This window comes from Macrotis lagotis, chromosome 4 (genome assembly GCF_037893015.1).
Source record: "Macrotis lagotis isolate mMagLag1 chromosome 4, bilby.v1.9.chrom.fasta, whole genome shotgun sequence".
Lineage (NCBI taxonomy): Eukaryota > Metazoa > Chordata > Mammalia > Peramelemorphia > Peramelidae > Macrotis > Macrotis lagotis.
The window spans coordinates 262,826,208-262,848,005 of NC_133661.1; the positions used below are offsets into that span (position 1 = coordinate 262,826,208).

At 35.2% G+C, this 21,798-nt stretch overlaps 1 protein-coding gene across 1 annotated transcript in view; it reads left to right on the forward strand.

Annotated features, from left to right (window-relative positions):
• Nucleotides 1-21,798, forward strand: part of LOC141522466 (pecanex-like protein 4) — a 165,986-nt gene that overhangs the window by 111,735 nt on the left and 32,453 nt on the right. The window contains exons 2-6 of the mRNA XM_074235936.1: nucleotides 14,381-15,126; nucleotides 19,900-20,079; nucleotides 20,204-20,718; nucleotides 20,915-21,015; nucleotides 21,198-21,320. Of these exons, the coding sequence (XP_074092037.1) occupies nucleotides 14,438-15,126; nucleotides 19,900-20,079; nucleotides 20,204-20,718; nucleotides 20,915-21,015; nucleotides 21,198-21,320 (1,608 nt within the window). The 5' untranslated portion in view covers nucleotides 14,381-14,437. The remainder of the gene's footprint in view (nucleotides 1-14,380; nucleotides 15,127-19,899; nucleotides 20,080-20,203; nucleotides 20,719-20,914; nucleotides 21,016-21,197; nucleotides 21,321-21,798) is intronic.

Below are 21,798 nucleotides of genomic sequence, written 5' to 3' on the forward strand. Positions count from 1 at the left end.
TGGAACTAGGCTGGGCAACCCCAGTGCAGTAGGGAAGCTGAAAACATTTGAGATCCCAGCACAGAAAGTCTGAGAGCAAGTCCCTGGCCCCCAGCACAAGAAGTTTGGGACATTGTGCACTGTGAGCACTTAAGACACCATGAACTGGGCTAAAAAATGAGTAAGAAATGGAAAAAAAAAACCCTTCTCCATAGAAAGCTACTATGGTGACAAGGAAGATCACAACACTATCTCAGAAGAGGACAGTGGAAAAGGTCTACATGTGAAGTCCCAAAGGGGCTTCCTCTTGGAATAGGTCAAAAAAAAGCTTTTAAAAATCAAGTAGAAAAATTGGGAAAAGAAATGAAAGTTATGCAAAAGAGAGGCAATAGCTTGGAAAAGAAAGCACAAAAATTGACTGAAGAAAAGCATCCTTTAAAAACACAATGGGGGGGAGGCAGAGCCAAGATGGCAACAGGAGAGGACCCTCTCTTAGTTGCTGTGGAGGAAAATTCATAAACTAAGGACTCTACATTTTCGAGAGACAGAACCCACAGAGGGATCCAGTGCGGCAATTCTCCAACCCAAGGTAACCTGGAAAAGAGTGGAAAGGCTTGGCTCCACTGGGTTGGAGCGGCGGCCTGCCAGAGCAAAGGAACTTCAGCCTCCTGGAAGCAGCCCTCAGGGCGCTTGGAGCCATGGCTCACAGCAGCTGGGGCAGTTTCCTGACCTATACCCCAGGGAGCATCAGGCACAACTTGGAGGAACAGCTGGGGACCTCTGCCAGAGAGAGAGAGAGAGAGAGAGAGAGAGAGAGCACGCGCACACATGAAGCCCAGCCCTCAGGGCACACAGCAAGCAGCTTGGCCCCCACAGCCCAGATCCAGGAAACAGAAGCAGGCAGAGCTGGTAAGTAGGAGACCCAGGGCATGAGCCCATTGAACCTAGGGAGGAGAGTGAAGAGAGGGAGACTGCAGTCTGCCTCTGGAACAGGACTCTGGGTCTCTGACCACATTCAGATCCTGAGCACAGTCTAGGCCCCCCCATAGAACAGCAGGGCCCCCCCCCCACCTCAGCCCTGTGGCAGGGGGCGGGGCACATAAGGTCATTCACAGACCAGGAGGGAGGACAGAGCCTCACACACTGAGACCCTTGTGGGGGTGTCCCAAAAGCTCAGGAAGCACCCCAAAACCAGGCACAGGCTGGGGAAATGAGTAAACAGAGAAAAAAAGAGGAACACCATAGAGAAATACTTCACCCATGATCCCAAGAAGGATCAAAACACTCAATCTGAAGATGAGGAAACACAAGCTCCTGTATCTAAAGACTCCAAGAAAAACAGAAATTGGGCTCAGGCCATGACAGAGCTCAAAAAAGACTTTGAAAATCAAGTGAGGGAGACAGAGGAAAAACTGGGAAAAGAAATGAGAAAGATGCAGGAAAAACATGAAAATGAAGTCAGCAACTTAGTCAAGGAGATACAAAAAAAAAATGCTGAAGAAAATAGCATACTAAAAACCAGCTTAGGTCAAATGGATAAAACAGTTCAAAAAGTTATTGAGGAAAAGAATGCTTTAAAAAGCAGAATTGACCAGATGGAAAAGGAGATAAGAGAGCTCTCTGAGGAAAACAAATTCTTCAGACAAAGAATAGAACTCAGGGAGATTGATGATTTTCTGAGAAATGAGGACTCAATACTTCAAAACCAAAAGAATGAAAAATTAGGAGAAAATGTGAAACATCTCATTGAAAAAACAACAGATATGGAAAACAGATTTAGGAAAGATAATTTAAAAATTATTGGAATACCTGAAAGTCATGATCAGGAAAAGAGCCTTGACATCATTTTCAAAGAGTTACTGCAGGAAAATTGTCCTGATATCCTAGAAGCAGAGGGAAAAAATAGAAATGGAGAGAATCCACCGATCTCCCTGAGAAAGAGATCCAAATAAAACAAACCCCAGGAATATTATAGCCAAGTTCCAGAACTCCCAAGTCAAAGAGAAAATATTACAAGCAGCCAGAAGGACACAATTCAAATATCATGGAGCTTCAGTCACGTTCACATAGGACTTAGCAGCAACTACATTAAAAGCTTGTAGGGCTTGGAATATAATATTCCAGAAGGCAAAAGAGCTTAGAATGCAACCGAGAATTAACTACCCAGCAAAACTGAATGTCCTCTTCCAGGGAAAAATATGGACTTTCAATGAACCAGAGGAATTTCAAATGTTCCTGTTGGGATGGCCAGAGCTGAACAGAAGGTTTGATCTTCAAATACAGGACTCAGGTGAAGCATAGAGAGTGGAGAAGAGGAAAATATGAGGGACTTAATGATGAACTGCATGTATTCCTGTATTAGAAAAATGACACTGATAATACTCATATGAACTTTCTCATTTAATAGAGCAGGTAGAAGGAGCTTTTATAGATGAAGCACAGGAGAAAACTGAATTTGAAGATATATTGTGGTGTAAAAATGGAGTCAATATAAAAAAGGGAAATGTAATGGGAGAAAGAAAAAGGAGTGGGGAATAGGCCAAGATATTTCATATAATAAGATTTTTGTTTATTACAATGAGCTATTGCAATGATATGGAAGGGGGGGAGGTAAGGGGGAATGAGGGAATCTTCACTCTCATCAGAGGTGGCTAGGAGAGGAAACAGTATATATACTCAATGGAGTATAGACATCTGGAGTAAGAAGGAGGTGGGGACAGGGGGAAGGGGGGGGTGAGTGATGGAGGAGAGGATGGACCATGGGGGGAGAGTGGTCAGATATGACACATTTTCTTTTTTTACTTCTTTCAAGGGGCTGGGATTGGATGGCCTGTCCAGGACCATAGGGACAGGTGGAGGCTGGGTAAGGGGTGGTATGTGGGCTCAGGGGCCTCTTGGCCCCAGGGCTGGGGATCTGTCTGCTGTGCCACTCAGCTACCCTACAGCAGAGTCAGAGTGAAAGGAGAGAGAAAATATAGTGCATGGTAGTGGAGAAATAGGAAAGGAGGGAGTTGCGATCAGCAATGGCAACAGTGGGAAAATATGGAAGTAACTTTTGTGATGGACTTATCCTAAAGAATGTGATCCACCTGCAACAGAGCTGGTGGTGTTGGAACACAGAGTGAAGCACATTTTTTTATTTTTATTATTTTCTGGGGGGGGGGGTGTTGCAGGGCAAATGGGACTGGGTGGCCTGCCTGGGGCGCACAACTGGGTGATTGTTGGGTGTCTGAGGCCAGATTCAGACCTGGGTGCTCCTGGCTCAAGGACCAATAATCTGTCTGCCACCCAGCTGCCCCTACTATTATTATTATTATTATTACTATTTTATTTTGGTTCTTTTTTTGTTTTTGTAGGGCAATGGGGTTGGGGTGGCTTGCATGAAGTCACACAGCTGGGTGATTGTTGAGTGTCTGGGGCCAGATTTGGGCTCACGTTCTCCTGGCTCCAGGGCCGGTGCTCCATCCACTGCACCACCTGGCCATACCTACAACAACAATAACAATAATAATAATAATAATAATTTTATTGCTATTAATAATTTTAATTTTTCTCTCCCCTTTACTTTATTGCTTATGTGGGTCTATAATTTCTTGGGGGATGGGGTATTATGTTTACTCTTAAAGAAGAATTTTTTAGTAATGTATAAAAAACATTATTTGTACAAAATAAGAATAAATAAATTAAAAAAAAGAAAAACAAAACCAAAAAAAACCCCACAATTGACCAAATGGAAAAAGAAAACAACTCCAGATCTAGGGATAGGGGAGAAGTTTATGATCAAAGAAGAAGTAGGGATCATCATAAAATACAAAATGGATAATTTTGATTATATCAAATTTAAAAGGTTTGGCCCAAATAAAACAAATACAACCAAGGAATGAAAAAAGTTGAGAAACAATTTTTACAGCTAGTATTTCTTTTTTTTTTTTTTTTTTAAGTTTTTACAAGGCCATGGAGTTAAGTAGCTTACCCAAGGCCACATAGCTAGGTAATTATTAAGTGTCTGAGGCCGGATTTGAATTCAGGTTCTCCTGACTCCAGGGTCGGTGCTCTATCCACTGCGCCATCTAGCTGCCCCCACAGCTAGTATTTCTAATAGAGGATTCATTTCTAAAATATATAGAGAACTCAATCAAATGCACATATAGATATACACATAGTTTCCCAACTGATAAATGGTCAAAGGATATGAATAGGCAGGTTTTAGGTGAAGAAATTAAAACTAATTATATTCAAATAAAAATATATCAAGTAACTACTAATTAGTGAAATGCAAATTAAAACGACTCTGAGGTACACACCATACACATATCAGATTGACTAATTTGACAAAAAAGAAAATTGATAAATGTTGGAAGGGATGTGAGAAAAGCAGGATATAGTACACTGTTGGTGGAGTTGTGACCTGATCTAACTTTTCTGGAGAGCAATTTGGAACTATGGCCAAAGAGCCATAAAATTGTGTATAACCTTTGATCCAGATATCACTACTAGTATCCCAAAGAGATCTAAAAAGGGTGAAAGTTTCATATGTACAAAAATATTTATAAATTTTTTTTGTAGTGACAAAGAATTGGAAATTGAAATGTTCAAATAGTTAAACAAATAGTTAAACAAATAATTAAACAAATATGAATATAATGAAATACCTTTTTTCTGTAAGAACTCATGAGCAGATGAATTTTAGAAAAACCTGGAAAGACTTATATGAACTGATACTGAGTGAGGTAAGACCCAGGGGAACACTGTACACAACATTATGTGATGATCAACTATGATGGACTTTGCTCTTCTCAGCAGTTCAATGATCAAGGACAGTTCTAAAAGATTTGTGATAGAAAATGCCATCCACATCCAGAGAAAGACCAATGGAATCTGATTGCAATCCAAAGCATACTATCTTCACTTTTAAAAATTTGTTTTATGCTTTTCATTTCTCATGGTTTTCCCCTCCTTTTGTTCTGATTCTTCTTTCACAACACGACTAATATGGAAATATGTATAACACAATTGTTCATGTATAATCTATACCAGATTACTTACTGCCAAGTTGGGGGGGAAGGAAAAGGAGGGAAGTTAAAAAAAAGGTCAAACTCAAAATCTTACAGAAAATGAAATGTTGAAAACTATCTTTATATGTAGATAGGAAAAATAAAATTTAAAAAAAGAGAGCGATGCACCAATTAGACTCAATCTGCTGAAAGTTTCAGTTGAGTGATTTCTGATTGACTAGGGAGATTTGATGTCATTCACCAAAAGCTCCAATGGTTGCTATTACCCTTCAGTTCCCCTAGAGTGGGAGAAAGGTGAAACTTTTTGTTAGCTCTTCCGGCTCTCTGCTGCCACCTCAGGCTTAAAATGGTATGAATTCGTTCTCATTAGACACCACTCTTCCCTGGATAAGCAAATACCACATTTCCCCATGTATAAGATGAACTCTTTTGTGGGGGGGGGGGAAGGCAGTGGAGTTAATTGACTTGCCAAAGGTCACACAGGTAGGTAATTATTAAGTGTCTGGAGATGGATTTGAACTCAGGTCCTCCTGACTCCAGGACCGATGCTCTATCCACTGTACCACCTAGTCACCCCAATGCACCCTTTTTTGGAAAATTTGGGGTCTAAAAACTGGGAGCATCTTATACAGTGGGTGTAGATTTTTTTACTTGCATTTCCTGCTTTTTTTGAATTTGCTGTCTTTGCACTCAGTGTTTTGCCTTTGTTATTGGTATATTTTGCCATGTTCTGCCCAGCAATGGCTCAGAAAAAAATTTTATATGATGCTGAATTCAAGTTCAAAGAGATCCAGTTTGCAAAAAGTGAATGGAAATTGTGCTGCTGAGCATTAGTTTGGTCCTCCTCCAACTGAGAAACCAATCCAAGAATGTTTACAGGAAGAAACCCTACTTAAAATACCATGGCAGAAGAAAGCCATGAGAGGCAAGGCAGCCAAATGGCCTGAGTTAGAAAGGGAAGTGAAGAGATGGATTGAAGTGCAAAGGGCAAGTGGAATTCCTGTGTCTAGAAAGATGGGTCAGCAGGAGGCCAGAAGAACTGATGATGAAAAAGAAGTGACTGATTTCAAAGGAGCCACAACTGGTGCTTCAGGTTCATGAAATGGAATGGACTAAGCATGCTTACATGCCCAAAAGATGCCTGAAAGTTATAAGCAGAAGGTCCTTGAATTTCATGATGAATAAAACAAGTTCATTAACTCTATGGATATATTTTTTCAAATTTCAAGCCCCAAAATTAAGGTGAATCTTATACATGGGGGAATATTGTAACTGATTGTATTGATCTGTAGAGAGCAGAGATTAGTGTTAAAAGGCTGGTAGTTATCTGGTTGAAAAAGAATTGCTGGTCACATTAAGAGCTAATACTTTCTAAACACTCTTTTAATGGGGAAAGTTGATTGAAAGGCTATACAGTAGAACCTTGGCTTACTAGTAACCTGGTTAAGGAAATTTTTTCCCAAAATTTGTCTTGCAGGAAGAAGAAAAATTCTCAGTATGAACATCATGTTTGGACTTGAACCACTAGGGAAGGGATGACATTCAACTAGGGCAATGGTTTTTTTTTTTTGCTTTCATATGTCAAACAAAGGAATCTCACTCAATACACATTGTCCATCTCTACTTCAATACTATCTTCATGGATAGCCCCTTCTAACTTCTCACTATTCATGGTCATCTCCTTTGCTCATTGCCTAGCTTCCTAATTGGTCTACCTATTTCAAGAAACTCCCCTCTCCAATTCACTCAGAATCGAAAGTAAAGAAAAAAAAATCAATGAGTCAAAACATGAAAGTGATTCTAAAGAATTTAAAATAAGTGAAGGCTACTTTTTGTGAAAGTAGCAAAAAAGAGAACACCCCAATGTTGAAATCCCTGATGTTCTTAAGGAAGGAGATACTCCTTCCAAGCAATAACCCTTCCTCTTTTTCGCTATCATCTCTCTCATTCCAGCCATGACTCTTCTCAAGGGTAATACTACAGGTTAATTTTTTTATTTTCAGTTTAGATAGTGTACTAATCATTGCTATTGTATTAGGGACAAAAAAACTTACATAAAATTATAAATAATTCTTTTTTTATGAATATTTTGGGGGATGGATTACCAATCATCTGTTTGCTTGTGACTATTTCCATTTCAACTCTACCTCTTCTTTTAAATCTCACCCCTTTTACTTTATTGTATTTGTACACTATATTCTTTTTTGTTCCCCCCAACCTTTCCTTGCCTGACTCAAATATGAATGATATTCTTGCTCCCTCCCCAATTAAAAACTTCCCTCTTCCCTCCTTTTCCTGTCTTTTTAAACACACACATCCTCAGTCTGAGCTTTTTTTGTCCTTCAAGAGGACTGGAAGAGCTATAGTCTCTTCAACCTTTTAAGATGTAAAGACTTTATCATCATTTAGTCCTTTCATATTGCTTGAATTTGTCTTAATAGGATTTTTTCATTTTCTCAGTAGTGTTGATTGTTATTAAAAACTCTTATTTTTCCTTGAAGGGTTATGCTTAGTTTTGCCAGATAAATTATTCTTGGTTTTAGAAGTTTCTCTTTTTGCTTTTCAATAAATTTGATTCCTTGTTTTCCTTTCCTTCATAGCAATCACTACATAATCTTGTATGAACCTCACTCTGTTTCTTTGATACTTTTTTTTTCTGACTGCTTAGAATATTTTTTTTCTTTGACCTGATCACTTTCAGGAATTTGTCAATCAGAATTTTGAATGTATTAAATTTTGGGTTTCTTTCATTAGAGATTCTTTCTGTTTTTACTTTACCTAGGCAGTTCCTCCCCAAAAAAATACTATCCCCAGATTTCAGAGAATTCATTGTTTATTAAATTAAATCACCATATCCTGTTTTTCAGTTCCATTTTTTAAGTAGTAAATCTACCTCATTTTCATTTGTATTCTAGTGTTGTTGTATCATTAGATTTTTTGAGTTTTTTCATTTTCTTTTATTTTAAATTATCTACTACTTGGGTTAATTTTTCTAACTTCTCATTTGTTCATTGTCTTTTTTTAAGTTTTTCCTCAAATCCCATATTTCAATTTGATCCTTATTACATTTCTCCCTTCTCTCAGAGTCCTTGTGATGACCAGTTCAAACTTTTTTCTCCCTGCTATCATACTTTTCATTATTGCTGGCTTATTTTCTTTTTCTGGAATTTTTTTATTGGAATTCTCAACCCATTTTCTTAAGAGTTTTCTTCTGCTTTCTTAAGATTTAATGATCTTTCTTAGGAATGGCTGTCCCATATCTATTTCTTTTGAATCTCTTCTGCAATTTGCTGGAGTTGTTAATCAAGTTCCTTACTGCTGGACCCAGGAGGGGAATGAATAGATAAAGGAAACCACACTGATTTCTCAGGTCTTGGAGTAGGGCAGCTAGCAAGACAGGTTGATAATAGTTTCTTAGCTTATATACTTCAACTGTCTTTGCCTTGAACATTGAAATGGAGATCATGGTCATGGATAGGGAGGCTAAGCCCAGGATCTTCCTCTTTGTGTACTGCCTCCAAAATAGATCTGGACTGGGACTTTAGGTAGGGGCCCAACTCTACCAATTCTCTGTCTCAGGTGGTGTAGTTTGAGCCCTGGCCCTTTCCCCTGCTATAGTCCTGAATGGGTTTGAAGAGCCTCCTAGATAGGGACTCTAGTTTCTACAAAGAATGGTCTTCTAAATACTGATTTAGTTCTAGAACTCATCACATAGTCCTTGGTTGTGACTTTTTTTTCCCCTGAGGTTTTGTGATTCCTCAGTGGTATTTCTCTCACTGATCCTTTGCTTCATTTGGAGATATTTTCTATTCCTTGAGGAATTCAGTACTCCAGTGTTTTTCAACATAAACAAAATCCACAGAAAGCACTTAGATTCTGGTTTCATCTTTTGAATTAATTTTAGAAGAACTATAAATTAAAGTTTTCTTAAGGAATAGTGAAAAGTAATATTTGCCACCTCTGAACTATCATAAAACTTTGCATCCTTTTTATAGTATTTTAGCATTTTACATTGTATTATGATTATCTGTGTAGGTGTCTTATCACCCTACTAGACTTTAAATTTTATAAGGAAAGATATAAAAACCTTCCTCTTCTTTGTATTCTTCATAGCCCTTAATGCATAGACACTCAGTGTACAATTGTTGAATGATTAAATGTATAATATAGAGAGAAGAGGAGAGAATGAGAGATTTTGTAGATATAAAAACAAGATTTGGCAGCTGATTGGATATATGGGAGAAGGAGAGTAAGGAACTTCAGATTACACTGAGATTACAAACTTGTTTCACCTAATGGGGTGGTGAGGTTCTCAAGAAATCAAATACCATATTTACTCATAATTTCCTCTGTCTTTCCTATTGTCTTTTAAGTTAGAAAGAGGAAGAAGAATTATATAGATAGCTATGTACTAGTTTCTCTTGGCAAGTTTTACTAAAGAAAAAAAACCATTAAGTACTTATTAAGAGTTTGCTTTGCTAGGCTCTGTGCTAGACACTAACGATACAAATACCATAAATGAAATAATCCCTTCCCTTCCAAGTGGAGAGATAGTTTTATCAGGAGAAATAGACTTCTCCTTTCACTCTCCACAGAAACTATTCCAAACTTTCTTTCCTCCACAAAAGCTTCTCTACACCTTCTCCTATAACCTTTCTTATAACTGAGGACCTTGATTCTTGTTTTATAAAGTTGAGTATTCTATGTGAGTTCTTCTTCCATTTTCTTCATCTCTATACTTTCCTCTTCTTCCCTTGTCTCTGATTAAAAAACCAGGTAGCCTTCTGGCCAAGGGTAACCCCTCCATCTATTAATCTGATCCCCTTCTGTCTTCTCCAGCAAATAGCCCCACTGAACCATCTCTTCTCTCTAATCTTTAATCTCTTCCTATCTATTGGTTCTTTGCCTGTTGAGCTCAGATATGCCTAAGATCTTTCCTTTAAAAGACTTTTCACTAAATTCTACTATCCCTCCTGTACCTCTTCTCCCCTTGTGAAAACTTTCTATACATAGAGTTGCCTCCACTTAGTCTTCTTTCCTTCAGAACCCTCTGAAATCTAATTTCTGACCTCATTATTGAACTACCAAATCTGTTTGTCTTTTTCTCATTTCTTCATCTTTTTTTAATCTATTTCTTTTTGACACTGTTGACCACCCTTAGTGGGTTTTCTTGATCCTGTTCTGGTTCTCCTGTATTTCACTACTTCTCTCTGTCTCCTCATCCATATCATGTCCCCTAATTATGGGTTTTTCCTAAAGTTTGGATCTACACCTTCTTTTCTCTTTCAGGAATTCTTAACTTAGAGTCTATAAACAACTTTTTTTTTTTTTTTTTTTTTAGGGCAAATGGGATTAAGTGGCTTGCCCAAGGCCACACAGCTAGGTAATTTATTAAGTGTCTGAGACCAGATTTGAACTCAGGTACTCCTGACTCCAGGGCTGGTGCTCTATCCACTGCGCCACCTAGCCGCCCCTAAACTTGGTTTTCAACAATATTTTTAACTATACTTCAATATGATCATTTCATTATAATTCCTTTTCATTGTAATCCATAAATGTAAAATAAATTTGTTTTATTCATTTAAAGATTCATAACACACATAAAATTTTAATAGTCTTTCTTTGTCAGAAGAAGAGAAGGGGAAGGGAATATTGTGTAGTGCCTAATAATATGCCAGGAACTATATATTTCATTTGTTCTCTCCAACAATTCTGCAAAGTAGGATCCCTTTTAAGTTGAGAAAATTTAGGCAGAGAGAGGCAGGAAAAAAAAGAGAGAGAGAGCTAAAGACAAGTTTTTCAGACTACATTAAAAAGGCAGATATAGAAGGAAGATTAATAAAGGAAAGAATGACTAGAGGGGGAGGAGAAAAAGCAATTGTCAAGGGTATAGAAAGCACAGTCAGAATTTGTGGTGAAAACTTAATTCCTATCCAAATTTCTTTAAATCTAATTATTTTTCAATGAGCAAGCATGTATTTTTCAGATTTTTTTTTTCTTGGTTCTCTCAATCCCCCCTCATCCAAACGAACAATAAAAGAAGGAAAGGAAAAAAACCCCGTACATAGTGAAGCAAAGCCATTCTTTCATTGACCATTTCCAAAAATGTATCTCTGCATTTTAAGTTCATCACTTCTGTCAAGAGTGTTAGCATGCTTCAGCATCTTTGAAATTCTGGTTTGTTATTACATTGATAAAACTCTGAAGATTTTTTTATTAATAATATTTTTATTATGTAAATTGCCTTTTTCTGCTCATCACTTATCAGTTGATATAGATCTTTTTTTCTGAGTTTCTCTGAATTGTGCATTTTGTCATTTATGGGTCAGTAATATTCCCTCACATTTATATATCATAATTTAGTTATCCATTTCTTAGTAGATGGATATCCTCTTAATTTCCAGGTGTATAGTTTTGCATGTATGGGCTTTTTGGTCATTTTAGGGGTATAAAAGTCCAATAATGAATAACGCCAGATTAAAGGATGTGCACAGGTTAATGGCTCCTAGGGTATAGTTCCAAATTCCTTTCTAGACTGACTGGTCTAATAATTTATAATTAACCCAACAGTTAATTAATGTGCCTATTTTTCCTGAAGCCCCTCTAAATTTGTCATTTTCTTTTTGTCATCTTTACCAGTCTTGATAGGTAGGAGAAAGTACCTTAGGGTGGATTTAAATCTTTTTAATAGGGGCGGCTAGGTGGCATAGTGGATAAAGCACCGGCCTTGGAGTCAGGAGTACCGGGGTTCAAATCCGTTCTCAGACACTTAATAATTACCTAGCTGTGTAGCCTTGGGCAAGCCACTTAACCCCATTTGCTTTGCAAAAACCTTAAAAAAAAAACCTTTTTAATAATGATTTTGAGCATTTCTATAGTACTATAGATGTTTAGATTTCTTATTTTGAAAACTGTCTATTCATATTCTTTAACTATCATTTGGGGATTGACTTTTGTTCCTATAAATTGAATCAGGTCCGTTTGAATGTGAGACCTTTATCAGAGAAACTGATTTTTCCAAGTTACCTGTTTTTCTTCTAATTTTAGCTGATTTGGTTTTGTTTGTGCAAAAACTTTTAAATTTTATGTAATCTGGGGTGGCTAGGTGGCGCAGTAGATAGAGCCCTGGAGTCAGGAGTACCTGAGTTCAAATCCGGCCTCAGATACTTAATAATTACCACTTAACCCCATTGGCTTGCAAAAAAACCTTAAAATTAATTAATTTTATGCAATCAAAATTGTTCATTTTATCTTCTTTGATCCTTTCTCTCTTATTTGGTCATGAACCAGAGATCCAAAATGACATTTTGTGAGATCTTGATTTCTACCTAATTTCTGCCAGCTTACTTTCCAGTATTCCCAGCAGTTTTTGTAAATAGTGAGTCTTTATCCCAGTAACTAGGTTTCTAGAGTCCATTGAACACAAGAATTCTGTGCTCATTTACTTTTGTATGTTTCTCCATTGAATACATTTTGAAAAACCAACAAAATATGAATTCTCACATGAGTCTTACCTGAAAATATATATCTATTTCTACATTTGAAACTTATTATTTTGGCCAGGAAATGTGGTTTGTTTTCATTCCTTCTTTTTTTTTTTTTGCAAGGCAAATGGGCTTGCCCAAGGCCACACAGCTAGGTAATTATTAAGTGTCTGAGACTGGATTTGAACCCAGGTACTCCTGACTCCAGGGCCGGTGCTTTATCCACTGTGCCACCTAGCCGCCCCTATTGTTTGCATTCCTTTAAACACATGATTTTTCATTTCCTTGATCAGTTTTCTATAATATTATTGTATAAATTGTTTTCTTAGTTCTTCTCACTTTGTTCTGCATCAGTTCATAAATCAGTTCATAAAGGTCTTCTGACTTTCCTCTGAATTGTCCATTTCATCATTTCTTATGGCACAGTGATACCCCATTACATTCATATACCACAATTGTTTAACTTTTCTATTGTTAGAAAATACTCTCCTGCTCCAGTTTCCAACTTTGTGCCTCCCATGAAAAAAAAGATATTATAAATATTTATTCCCATATGGATACTTTTTCCTCTTTTTTCCCTTTCTTTGAGATACAAACCAGGTGATGTTATAGTTATTATGTTTAAAATGATATAATTTATTTAGACATTTCTGGGAATACATTGTATAATAGAGGTAATGTTCAAACTACTTCATTTGGAATAGTAGAACTTCATTTAATTTCTAATTCTTGAGTGTGTGTGTGTGTGTGTGTGTGTGTGTGTGTGTGTGTATTATATATGTATACAATGAGGGAATTAGATTAGATGATCCCTAAGACCCTCTCTAGCTCTTTTAAGAGCATATGAATCCTTAGAATTTCTGCCCCTCTTCCCCTATAAAGAATTTTTCTGAAGAAGGGAAAAAACAACTTAAAAATCACAATAGAAAAAGGACCAGTTTAGGCCTAATACATTGTCACTGGAAAACTTGAGTTGAATAGTTGGAATTCTAATGAGTATATGGGGTTTGTTATTTGAATGACTCAAAAGATCTCATTAATGCAATTATTTTCTTTTTTTGACACATATTGTATCTAATGTACATCTGTTATCCTATTCGATGTTGCCTGGGTTGTCCCATAGAGCTTCCATAGAGAATACATCCAACATGGGAGAGGCCTTCCTTTAGATCTTTTGATGTTTTGTGGATTTCAGTGTAATTCTTGGGCTGTCCAGCCCTTCTCTCTAACTCTCCCCACCTGAATGTCACACCTCCTTTTTAAAGCTTTCATTTTCTAATATCCTTCACACCATTTTTTCCCACTAGAAATATGTGGCAGCAGACTTATATCTGCTGTACTTCTCTTCATCACCCTTTGAGTCACAAACCACTCTGATTCTTCAGGATGCTACTCCAAGATTTGCAACCATACAGCATCACCAGGAGAACATTTGTAGGGTTTTTTTTGGGGGGGGGGTTGTTTTTTGCAGGGCAGTGGGATTAAGTAACTTGCTCAAGATCACACAACTAGGTAATTATTAAGTGTCTAAGGCAGGATTTGAACTCAGGTCCACCTGACTCCAGGGCTGATGCTCTATCTACTGTAGGTTTTTTATTTTATTTTAAGTTTTTGCTAGGCAATGGGGTTAAGTGGCTTGCCCAGGGCCACACAGCTAGGTCATTATTAAGTGTCTGAGACCGGATTTGAACCCAGGTACTCCTGACTCCAGAGCCGGTGCTTTATCCACTGCGCTACCTAGCCACCCCTACTGTAGGTTTTTTAAAAGAAAGATTTCAAAATATTAAATTATCTAGTTTTGGCAAAATCTGAAATGATATATATTAGTAATTATATATTACCAATAAAATGCCAATAAAATTTTTATTTACTTTAAAATTTTTCTTTTTTTTTTCTTCTTAGATTGAACTCCATACAAGAGGAAAGATGAGACTTTCACAATATTTCTGAGTGAAAAGAATGGGTCCAGATGTACCTTTGCTGAATGATTACAAGCAGGACTTCTTTCTGAAGCGCTTTCCACAAACAATTCTTGGAGGTCCTCGATTTAAATTAGGCTATTGCGCCCCTCCTCACATATATATTAATCAAATAATTCTTTTTCTGATGCCATGGGTTTTGGGAGGAATAGGAACACTCTTATACCAATTAGACATTCTGAAAGACTATTATTCTGCAGCACTTTCAGGTGGATTAATGCTTTTTGTTGCATTTGTCATCCAAATGACAAGTTTATATGCAAAGAAGAAATCAGTGACTATAGAACGAATTCTGAATCCAGATACCTTGACAGATGAAGATGAATATGAATCTTCAGGTTGTGCAGATGCTGAAACAATCAAATTTATAATTCCAGGAAAGAAATATATGGTTAACACGATTTTCCATTCTGTACTTGCTGGAGTCATTTGTGGACTTGGAACATGGTACCTGCTTCCCAACAGAATAACCTTATTATATGGTAATATAGGAGGCACTGTTCTGATATTTATCTTTGGATGGGTGACTCTATGCATAGCAGAATATTCATTAATTGTAAATACAGCCACTGAGACTGCTGCTTTTCAAACACTTGACACTTATGAATTTACTGCTCTCATGAGACCTCTTTATATTATATTCTTTATTGCCGTGGATCTTGCACACAGGTAAAAATTTTATAAATTCCTTTATTCCTTTACCTGCTTTAGGCAGATAGTATAAATTGTAAAGTAACTTTCCTAAAGGGAAAATAATTTTAATGATAATTCAAATACTTTTATATGACCATAAAATTAGATTTTAGAATAATGTTTTAAAAGTATAAAAATCAGTCTTCCACAGAGTAATTTGCTAGAATTAAAGTAGTTAACCAGGTAATCATGGAAGAAAGAGGGAAAAACTCTTTTATCAATTAAATTATTGATTCAAATTCTATACTCACTTCAAAGAGGTGGTTGAAATCTTTAAGAGATAAGATGATGTCATTTTAAAATAAAATGATGAATTATTTTTGTGGGAATTGTTTATTTTTATTTTTCAGATGAGTTTTTTTTTTTTTTAAATCTGTCTTGGGGCAGCTAGGTGGCTAGGTGGCACAGTGGATAAAACACCGGCCCTGAAGTCAGGAGTACCTGGGTTCAAATCCAGTCTCAGACACTTAATAATTACCTAGCTGTGTGGCCTTAGGCAAGCCACTTAATCCCATTTGCCTTGCAAAAACCTAAAAAAAAAAATCTGTCTCCTAATACATCCCTTTGCTCCCATTGAGCAGATTTAAAAATAAAATCCCTTAAATACTGCTGCATGGGACTTAAATTTTTTCATTGTATTGATCAGGGTTTTCTGAAGTCTTTCAGCATTTTCTCAATGTTGTGAACATTGTATTGTTCTAATTCTGCTCATTTTCTCTATATCAGTTTTTAAAAGTCTTACTAGTTTCCTCTGAATTTGTCAATTTCTTCATTTTTCGTGGCACAGTTCCCCAATAGGAAGTCACCCCAGTAGTTTCCAATTTTTTGTCTCCCATGAAGAAAGCTATTATAAATATTTGTGTCCATAGAGATTATTTTTTTCTTTCTTGTATTTCCAGTATAGGCCTAATAATGGCATAATTGGCTCAGATGGTTTGCAGAGTTTGGTAATTTCCTCACTTTAGTTCTAAATTGCTTTCCAGAATGGCTGGACATAATGACACCTTCAGCAACAGTGCACCATGATTTTCTGTATGTCCTCCAGCCTTTGTCATTTTCCTTTTTTTTTTGTTATCTTTACCAGTTGGAGTAAAAAGTGCTTTGCATTTCTCTTGATTATTAGTAATTTTAAGCCTATTTTATGTGAATTTCTTTGAAACTGCCTGTTCATATCCTTTCCTTTTATATCTTTTGTAGAATATAGTTTTTAGTCTCATAAATTTGAATTAGTTCCCTATATATCTTGGAAATAGACCTTTATCATAGAAACATATTAAAAAGATTTGTTTCCTGGTACTATATTTCCTTTCAAATTTTTGCTATATCAGAATTTTTGGTGCAAAATCTTTCAAATTTTAAATAATCTAAATTATCCATCTCATCTTGTGTGATCCTCTCCAATTACTTTTTATGTTTTAAAAAAATTTTGTGCATAGTATTTACATAAATTTCATTTTTAAATAGATGAGATTTAAAATTGAAAATGTAGCTACTCTAACTCTCTGTACTAACACTAATTCATAAAAGAACCAGACATAAATCTTTTGATGAAATTAGCTGTAACACAGGAAAAATGGACTTTATTCCCTATAATATGTATGGATAATTTCTTAAATTATACTTATTTTTGCATGTTCTCCCCTTATTTCTCTGTTTCTATAGATTACAGCTTTCTGTTCTCCAGGTTAGTATCCAGATAGAATTATAAAAAACACATATATTTTTAGTCAATAAAAACCAATTCCTAGTATCTTTCAATTTTTAACATAGTCATTCTAATTATACATTTATGAACAAGACTGCCTATAGTATTTATATATATGTGTACACACACACACACACACACACCACACACACACACACACACACACACACATACACACATATAAATAGAGCTTTAGTGCCAGGACAAAAACATGTGTTATTGATGACTTTAGAAAAAAATCATGTTTTTATGTTAGTCTCCTTTTTAGTGGTATGATTTACAAAGTTAGAGTAATCAGAGAGATTGTACTATGGAGAAATGGAATTTCAATATATAGCTTTATAAGTGCCTCCTTAACAAATAAAGGGTTTTTCCTTTCTTTTTTAAAGTTTTTTCAAAATCATAATTTACAGAATAGTTTTTTTTCTTCCACTATAACCCATACCCTGTTTTAATGATAATTACAAACCTGATGACATAGATCCTGATTTTCATTTGGAAGGTCACTTTCCTGGATAACACCCAACAGAGATTTAGTGAAGGGAAAGTATAAATATTGCATGGTTACTATTCTTTATGCCTTTGTATTTTATTTATTCTTGAACTAACATTAAAATAAATGGACTTTGCTAAAAATCTGACTAGTTTTAATAGAAAAGGTGCATTTTATTAAAATAATTTTTTAAAAACTGCTGAAAAATTACTATATTTCTTTAAAAAAATTAAAAGAAAGTCATAAACACCCTCATAAACATCAATGTCAGTAGAAAGTAAAAATTTGCCTAAAGTTGCTCATTTTTTGCTTAGTTAATTAGGGAGAATTAAGGGACATTAACATAAAAATGATGTTTATGAGGATAGTTATCAGTCAAGATTCAAATATAGACATAAGTTGTTGTCTTCAGATGAATGTTGTTTTCTGAGGCAGATGATCGATCACGAAATGAAACATTTTATCTCTTAACATTACATTATAGAAAAGCTAACAGTATCCCATCTCTTTTTAAGATATGAATAAGTGATTGCTTTATTTTTAATAATACTTTGCCTGTAGTCTTATTTAATCATCATAAACAAGTACTGTATATTCATCATATATAATTTTTTATCATCTTAAGTTGTTTAAAGAATGCCAAAACATAAATCTGTTCATTTTTCATTAGTATGTGAATATTCTATATGTGAATTTTTTTCTGAAGTGTACCAGTTAAGTGGTTTGCTTATATTCATCAAGTTTTACAAAGTCTTTTTTTTATAGTAATATAAAATAGATAATACATGTTCTTTACCCTTTTTTACAGATGAAGTAACTGAGCCCCCTAATTGGCTTAACCAAGAACTAACAGCCAGTAAGTGGCTGAGCCCAGTCTCCTTATTCCAGGTCTAATATTCTTTCCACTTCACATGACTTGATTTGATTGTTTTTCCACAAAGTTAACAGATTTTTTCCCTTTGTAAAACACTATCAGGAATATTTTCTTGAGTAAATAAAAAGAAATATAAGTATTTTTCCAAATTAAAAAAAGGAAAGGATGACATTATAAATACAAATTACAAAACAACTGAATTTCTCTCTGCAGTAGACTCCCTGCTTCCACACGTAAAGATTATCTTTCTATACCATCATTGAGTATTTTTTCCTTTTGATCTTAATAAAAACAAATTATAATGCCTTGATTTGAGTTAATGTATGTGCATCCATGTAATTTTTTTAAGTAGAATGGCTTTGAATAAGATAATGTGAGACTTTTTTTTTCTTCTACACAATTAAGGTCTTAACATTGACTTGTTTTTGATTATGTGATTTCTTTTTATGGCTAAAAGCATGCTTTCTTCTAAGAACTAAATGAAATTGATTTTAAAAGTTAGCACCAGTTACTGTACCTATATAATCTATACCAAATTGCTTTCCTTTTTGAGAAGGGAAGGGTGGAAGAGAGAAAATTTGATCTCAAAATTGTAAAAAGAAATATTAAAAATTTTTGTTTACCTTTAAAAAATTGAACACCTCCCAAAAACTTAAACATTACACTTATAGAAACTATTGATAAAGAACTTAGCATTTTGCTGTTACCCCTAAATTCATCTTTCTTTTGCTTAAAAGGAAATTTTCTATTCCCTGCAGGCTGGTGCGCTCTCTCTCACCGCACGTGCTCTCTCTCTCTCTCTCTCTCTCTCTCTCTCTCTCTCTCACACACACACACACACACACACACACACACACACACACACACACACACACCTGCCCTGCTTTTTATGCATTTTCTTCTGATATATTACTGTGTAGTATAATTAAGGTGTTATCTGAATTTTTATTTTCTTGATTTTATTCATTTGAATTCAAAGTGTTCAAAACTTTGCTCATGATTTTCTTTATTTGTTAGAAAACTAGAGCTAGAGGATCTCTTGCACAGGTTATCTTTGCCTTTGAATTGAACTCAGTTAATTGACTTTAAGGTTTTCATTCATGAATAATTCATGTTGGGACTGGTTATCCTTCTTAAATATTTGAACTGGGCTGTATGTGTAGATTTGGGAAACTGTCTACAATTATTTTGTGTAGGTTTCTTTTTCTGCAAAAATCCTTCATTATACACCATGGTATAGGAAAAAGATCATTGGAAGATTGGAAGTCAGAATCTGAGTTCTAATTCTAGCTCTGCTGTTTACTGGTTCTATGATCTGTATTAGCTCGTAAATTCCTTGAGTTCAAGGAACTGTCCTTTGCCTCCTTTTGTATCCCAGTTCTTAGCATAGTGCCAGGCACTTAGTGGTCCTTAAAAATTGTTTATTGGATGGATAATTAACTTATGAAAATCAGCTAACCTCACCAAAGAGGGTCCTCTTCTATTAAACGAGAGGGTTAGAATAGATAATTCCTACTCAATTCAACTCAATATTTATCATGTGCTAACTACTTCCCAGGTACTGCACTGGAGATACAAAGATAAATTAAAACTATTCCTACTTTCAAAGAACTTAGATTCTACTGTAATACCATGTAATAACTTACTGTTGTATAATTTTGATTTTCTTTCTTCTAGGTTTACAATTAATTTACCAGCTCTAGAGCAAGTCAATCAGATTTTGCACATCTTATTTGTATTTTTGCCTTTTATGTGGGCACTGGGGACCCTGCCCCCGCCTGATGCACTTTTTTTGTGGGGAATGGAGCAGGTTTTGGAGTTTGGCCTTGGAGGTTCACCTATGTCAAGCCATCTAAGGTAAATTGGAGGGGGGAGTGAATTTTATGAATGCCTTTTGCTTTTATATTACATTTGTTTCCAAATAAACGCAAACCTTCCCTTGTAACAATGGTTACAGAATTTTTTTTTCTTTTCTTTACAGGTTAATAGTAATGTTTCTTGTTTCTGCTGGAACATCTATAGCATCCTATTTCATTCCTAGCACTGTTGGTGTGGTACTTTTCATGAGTGGATTTGGATTCTTACTAAGTCTTAACCTAAGTGTGATTGGTCATTCTATGCTTGAAGGCATAATCAGACAGAGAGCTTCAACCAAATCTAAGATTCTACATAATAATTCAAAAAAACAACTTGGATGGCAGGAATGCCTTTTTTATTTCATTTTACTAGTTTTAGCACTAATTGAAGGTAGCCTTTTGCATTTCTTTGCTGGTTTTTCAGCCTTTTCCAAAACCAGCCCCCAAACTATTATTAGTTATATCTTGATGGTTCTATTTATAGTAACATGGCTGCTTAGGGAAATTCAGAGTGTCTATGTGTTTGGAATTTTCCGAAATCCTTTCTTTCCAAAGGATACAAGAACTGTGACCCTCTTCTTGGAAAAGCAAACGAGACTTGTAAAAGTTGGTGTTGTCAGACGAATATTGCTAACTCTAGGTAGGAAAACCAATTCAACAAAATACTACTAAATTTCTGAATTTTATATTATGTTCCTAAGTTAAAATAAATGTTTTACTCTTATATTTTCTCAGTCAGTTATTTGAATTATGTAATTATCTCAATTTACCAAATTAAATTATGATAGAAGGCTTTACCCATGGCAGAATTTAATTTTTGTTCATTATTATTTCAGTGTCACCTTTTGCTATGATCGCGTTTCTTTCACTTGACAGTTCTTTACAAGTACTGCACTCTGTCTCTGTTTGCATTGGATTCACAAGAGCCTTTAGAATGGTAGGTTTTGTGTGCTTTTAAACTATTTTTACTTTTGCCATATTGAAGAAATGTTTGGCTTCTCTAAATATGTATAACCAATGAAGTCAAGGGGAATTTAATTTTGCTTAGAATTAAAAATTATTAATTTAATTAATTAAAAATTTAAAATACATCAAAAATTGACAATATATTTACTACAGGTATGGCAGAATACAGAAAATGCATTATTGGAAATGGTAGTTGTATCATTGATGCAGTTACTTGTATTCAATAAAGACTTGTGGTGGAACAGAAGCCTGGACACAGGAATCAGACTTTTATTGGTAAATTTGATTTTTAATAACTTAATGCATGCCTCTTTTTTTAAAAAATTTGTCTCAGTTTGGAACTAGACATTCTGTCATTTGACCAATCCTGTCTTTGGTTAGACTTGGGTCCTTTACTTTAATATTGGAAGGTTAAAAAAGATTCGAAAATTATAAACTTTAAAATATTAAACTAGTGTGATATCACTGTACTAAACAAAAATGAAGTATTGGGAAATATTAAAAAGTAGGAATTTATTTATAAATTTAAAAAAGAAAAACTACTTTCCAGTATATTTTTCAGATTCTGGTAAGCCTCTTTCTACTAATATTTTCCACCCCATTCAAAATATCAATTTGAGGTCTTTATGATATTCATTGATCACTTACAATAGGATTGTTATGTATTTAGGTTGGCAAGAATTTTCTTTTGCAAAATCTTTGGAAACATCTGGGTTATCATAGGCTAGAAGCTGTAAGGTATTTGATTATCCTT